Source organism: Anopheles moucheti, unplaced genomic scaffold (genome assembly GCF_943734755.1).
Source record: "Anopheles moucheti unplaced genomic scaffold, idAnoMoucSN_F20_07 putative_Y_12, whole genome shotgun sequence".
Taxonomy (NCBI): domain Eukaryota; kingdom Metazoa; phylum Arthropoda; class Insecta; order Diptera; family Culicidae; genus Anopheles; species Anopheles moucheti.
In genome coordinates, this window is record NW_026453662.1 from 330,558 (window position 1) to 336,544 (window position 5,987).

The 5,987-nt window shown below is 43.5% G+C and overlaps 1 protein-coding gene across 1 annotated transcript; it reads left to right on the forward strand.

Moving 5' to 3' along the window:
- Positions 1-945: 945 nt before the first annotated feature.
- LOC128309288 (uncharacterized) lies at positions 946-1,998 on the forward strand (the record flags this gene model as incomplete). Its single annotated transcript, XM_053045646.1, has 2 exons — positions 946-1,791; positions 1,933-1,998. Coding segments are annotated over exons 1-2 (912 nt in total), but the record flags the coding sequence as incomplete, so codon positions are not given.
- Between the last annotated feature and the right edge of the window lie 3,989 nt (positions 1,999-5,987).

Here is a 5,987-nt window from a genome sequence, read left to right on the forward strand (position 1 = left end):
ATTTGTCGTGATGTTCGATCAAACTCAAAATCGAACAAGAAATCGCGGAGCAGCCTGAACCACTCCAGGACCGCGCAGCGGCTCAGCCCGGTCTCGCTCATCGCGCGACTCACGGGCGACTTTGCCGCCCACTCGTAAAACAAACGCGTCAAAGTAGCCAAGCTACTTTTCGCGTCGTAGAAAATGGATGCAGTCCGGATACTGCAGGTAGCCGCACACGCCTTACGGCGGCACAGCCACTTCACCCGGTCACCGGCGGTCACTTTTTTAAGCTTCATGGCTCCACTGCACTTCGGGCACGATTGCTCGCGCTTCAGGAGCCCCTTGCCCTGCAGCCACTCGATCCCTCGCAGTGGATCCTCAAACAGCGCACTTAGTTCACCACTGTTTTTTATTTCCATCGTGGAAAACGTGCGGAAAATTGGTGTAGCACTTAAAAACGGGCAAGCAAAAATGTTCACACAGAACCACAGAACACACGCGCTGTCAATGTTTTTGCCAGTATGAACTTTTGGCGCTTTTCCGATTTACCTCAATCTAACTTACCAATACCACCAATCCACTCGTACCGATTTAGTAAACTTGCTGGTATGTGTGCCATTAGCGCACCTACACATACGCAATTGCACTAGTAGGATACTAGAACGACAGCAGCATGAAACAAAGAAACTCATTCATTCTGTGCAGCACCTAGCACAACTAGCTCCTATCCTATTAGTGCAATTGCGTATGTGTAGGTGCGCTAATGGCACACATACCAGCAAGTTTACTAAATCGGTACGAGTGGATTGGTGGTATTGGTAAGTTAGATTGAGGTAAATCGGAAAAGCGCCAAAAGTTCATACTGGCAAAAACATTGACAGCGCGTGTGTTCTGTGGTTCTGTGTGAACATTTTTGCTTGCCCGTTTTTAAGTGCTACACCAATTTTCCGCACGTTTTCCACGATGGAAATAAAAAACAGTGGTGAACTAAGTGCGCTGTTTGAGGATCCACTGCGAGGGATCGAGTGGCTGCAGGGCAAGGGGCTCCTGAAGCGCGAGCAATCGTGCCCGAAGTGCAGTGGAGCCATGAAGCTTAAAAAAGTGACCGCCGGTGACCGGGTGAAGTGGCTGTGCCGCCGTAAGGCGTGTGCGGCTACCTGCAGTATCCGGACTGCATCCATTTTCTACGACGCGAAAAGTAGCTTGGCTACTTTGACGCGTTTGTTTTACGAGTGGGCGGCAAAGTCGCCCGTGAGTCGCGCGATGAGCGAGACCGGGCTGAGCCGCTGCGCGGTCCTGGAGTGGTTCAGGCTGCTCCGCGATTTCTTGTTCGATTTTGAGTTTGATCGAACATCACGACAAATCGGCGGAGCAGGGATGACCGTCGAGGTAGACGAGACGAAGGTCGTCCGCCGCAAATATAACATCGGCCGGATCAGCAGCGCCAACAAGGAGTGGTTGGTTGGCGGTATTTGCCGGGAAACCGGCGAAATTTTCCTGGAGCGTGTGGAGGCCCGGACCCAGGCTGTGCTCCACGAGCTGATCCAACGGCACGTGGCACCTGGAACGCGGATCCTTTCCGACTGCTGGGCGGGTTACAACGGACTCACCGGGTTGGGATACGATCACGCCACCGTCAACCATTCATACAATTTCGTGGATCCGCTCCAGGGTGATGTACACACCCAACGAATTGAGAATGTGTGGCGGTGGCTGAAACACTTCCTAAAGCAGAAGGGCACCAACATTCAAGGATCGTTGGAGGGCTACTTTGCGGAGTACATGTTCCGCAAAGAGCACGAGAACGATGTATTTGGGGCCCTTCTTGCAGTCATTGCACGGGAAACGTGTTGATCATCCAGTAAGTATCAAAATTGTTCTGAGCAATGAGGTTTATCAAATGTTAATTTTTGTGTTCAACAAACTATTCAGGATTGGATCGCATTCTAGTCGGCTGACGTCTGGCCACGTACCCACCAGGATCCACACGAACAGCAGGACAATCACCATCATCCGGTAAGTAGCAGCATATTAATCAACAGTTCAATTCTAATATTTCTTTCGTTTCTATTCAGGTACGGATCATATCCGCGATCGGTTGATGTAACCCCCCCGGTTAATCAGTTTGCACACTAACAGCAAACCAACATAACTAGCATAACACGGTAAGTATATTGCTTCCGTCTCTATTCAGGAACGGATTATATGCTAGTCGGTTGACGCCAGCCCTGCTTAAGCAAAATGGCTCAAGGAGTTGGGTTTTAGGGCGGTCCCGCAACTCTTAAAGTTGTGAATCCCCCACTACGTGTCCGCAATCCGTTACACGTGTCAGCCTTTGGAAGGTTTCCCCTCCTTGTAAAAAAAAAAAAAAAAAAAAAAAAAAAAAAAAAAAAAAAAAAAAAAAAACACTTGCTATTACACTAACCTACTAACAACACTATTTCGTTAACTACTCATTAACAAACAATTTTTTTATTGAAGCTCTGAATGTTGACGTGCCCGTTCTTCACGAGTGTTAACATGTAAGATGCCACCAGTTACAAAAGTCCAATAACAAAAAGCACACTTTCTCTTATGCATCGTTGCATCAATGTCACAACAAGCATTTATATCGGTGAACATCTGAGCCGCTACGTAAGCAGACTCCCTCATCCACAAACGCATCGGATCATCCTGCTAGCGCATCGAAGGCACTTGATTGAGCAATTGAGCTGCACCATTTCTGCCAAGCAGTTGAAACAATTTTATCTCGAGTTCATAACAATCCTTCCCCTGTAAACCTTCATCACTTATCTCGGGTATCGGTGTGGTTGTCCCCACTGTAAAAGCTTTGAAAAAAAAAACCAAATATGCATTTAGTATAGCTTCAATAGCCACGGTCCCACTTTGTGATACATATGCTTTCTCATCTCCTCAGTGAAAAGCAAATTATGGACCATTAATCGGTGTATTGAATTGGAGAACAGATTTCCGATAGCATTTCAAGCAGGATCTATGATGGTAAGCAAGCCTCTACCGGTTTGTCAGTGTATGATAGAAACAATTTTTCTAATGCGTAACAAATCCAACCTGTGCTCTCGAAACATTCCACAACCATAGCAACTACATTCCACGTTGGCAATCCACACTCAAACGCGATCTGATCGAACAAGCTACGAACTACGAACTGGTCCGTATTGATACGATCATATGCACTCCTATATTTGCAATACGAATTCTGAATACAAAGACTGAATGAAAAACACTTTACCGATAACGTGCTGGTATTGAAAAAATAAATTTTACCAACATTTTCACTAACAATTAATACTTACAGTTTGTTCGACTGTTCGATGTAGTTCGAGCTATTCCTATCCGCTCCAGCAAAAATCAAATAACCCGTGTAGCAGCTTCAAATGTACTTGTAAAACCTATGCTTATACTTACCGGTTATTAGCATAATCTGTAAATTGTATTCAAATCATATAGCAAATGGCATTTGTAAGGTAGGAAAACATAGCTTTGTAGACCGCAATTCGATCGTAAGTATTAATTAATTTATTGAAATAACAACTGTAAACCCTTATTTTAATTTAGTCTTTCTATCGTCTATATATAATAATCGACGCAGCGTAACGTAAACGAGCACGAGCACTAAACACTTGCTTCCTTCTTTAGGCGCTTTGCGGTCTTGACCTGATGTAGGATCCCTCGTAGCCGCTTCCGACCAAGCGCCGTCGTCGTCTGCCAACCGGATACACTAAGCACTACGCCAAATAATAATCCTGTGGTCACTTGTTGCGCTGGTTCATTGATCGCCTGTTTGTGTCCGGAAAAGGGATTGGATCATGTGATCTGCAAGAGGTATAACTCAATCTTTAGTCGGGTACATTTTACTGTATCGAAATATTGAAACTTACACTATACTGATCGATGGTACGGCTGACTGTAGTTCCACTGTGGTATATTGGAAATGTTCCAATACATTACGGAAGAAATGATACAGCGTCGCAGAGCTGAAGAATGCCTGCTTGAAGTTTGTGTCCAAAATTAAGCAAACTGCCGGCCCAATGATTGCAGCTGTGACGCCCGCTGCCCTAGATACACTTTCAGATCAGATACAGGATTGCCGATTTAAGCTGCAACGCTAAAAAGAAGCATAAATACAGCCGGGTATAAAAGGATGCGTCGGGTTGTTGTGTTGTGGTCCGTACAAACATACCTTGTACCCAACGGGTTTGTAGACGTTTACTCACTGGCTCGCGATAAATGAATAAACGCTCGTATGGCGAAGAGTTGTGATCAGATGTACACTGAAACACTGGTCCGATTTTGGAATAGTTTCACTACTTGTAGAACTTCTTTTGATAATGGCAAGAAAATACAATACATTGTTAAGTTTGAAATGATTTGCTTTGATTTAGGCTGCATGCTGATATTGTTTTGATTCTGTTCGCAGCCTGAATAAAGAGGATAGCATGATGGAACTCACGAACCTCTCTTTTCGTCGGTGTGTCACTTTTTGAAACCGTTCATGAAAGCACCGTTAAACCTGCGCAATGTGCCATTTAATTGCGTTGCAATTTTGCAAAGTGTGTTTTTTAAGTTAAATATATAAGAGCAGCCTCGCAGGCTCGCGGTAAAATATTACAATAAATTATTCGAACCTAGTATTCACATCTGTTGCATGTGTATCGTTAATAATTATAATTATTGAGTAATTGATAATTGAATCCATAATTATTGCGAGCAACAAGACTGATTGTTCCGATATGACACCATAACTATCTGGCTAGTCGATCAATCCTTTATCTTCCTTCTATCTTAGAGTACGCAAGCATTGTTTGGTACCCTTCAACACATATCTGAAGCCAGGGCATCGAAACAATTCTACGTAAGGCTACGTGATTTGCCATCATACTTCTTCCCTAGAGAGCCAACGATTCACGCCCAACTTATGCCCCACGATGCCTGCATTTGGGACTCCAGCCACTGGAAGTACGACGGCTCAGTGTATGTTTGTTGCTGGTCTGATCGGTAACGAAATTGACGCAATAAAGTTTTCTTAGTTCTATCAATGTTTTGCGCCCTAGACGACTAAGGCTAAGACAGCGGGAAATAATCCGGACTACTCGCTACAGGACTATTTTTGGTCAAGCTGATCCCATATAAGTAGTGTGCACTGTCTTCGACAAATATTATAACTTCGATACGAATTCGGTATGTCTTAATCTGCGTTTCGTTAGCGTCTACGTATGCGTCCATCAGTGTCCATCAGATAATTAGACTCTATTATGTATATATTCATTAACCGTAACGGTTGCTACCCATACGACATTGGTGTATTAGTTAAGATCGATCGAACGAAAATCATTTGATCTTTGGCTATATTTTCTCACGCTCATTATAATCCAAGCTGCCAAAAGTCCTGCTTCATTTGATCTAGCCTTTGGACATTACAAACCACGTGTGGCACGTGGGGCAGGCATCCTTCCTGATCATTCGCAGCCATTGAATGATATTCTTAAGGGTTTATTTGTTTAAGCCGACCTCAGCAACTTATGCTCTGATATCACCGATAACACCTTCCTACAGAATAAACCTACAAGTTAAGTTTAATAATAAGGTATTGTTGCACCTAGTAGCTTCTGTAGACTGTCATTAGAAGCTTTTTTGAATCAATGCTTCTTGTATCGTTTGGTTTTACAATTGCAAGTAACCTCGCCCTTTACCAGTCTGCATCAATGTTAATGACAATGTTATTGATCAAGCTTTCGGTGCTTTATGTGCCTTAGCTTTAGCACATGTGTTTGTGTTTTTGAGGAAAGGAATGATTGAGATTTTATTTTAATTTTTTAAATGAACGATTAGATACTCTTCACTGTGCAAAGCTTCGTGTACAGAAGGATACACCAGCACGAAGCCAAAACCTGAGTTATTTTCATTCGTGTAATACGGTATAATTTTATTCTTTACTTTCTAAACCAAACCATTGTTAGCCTGATTTAATAAATTGTCCATAATGA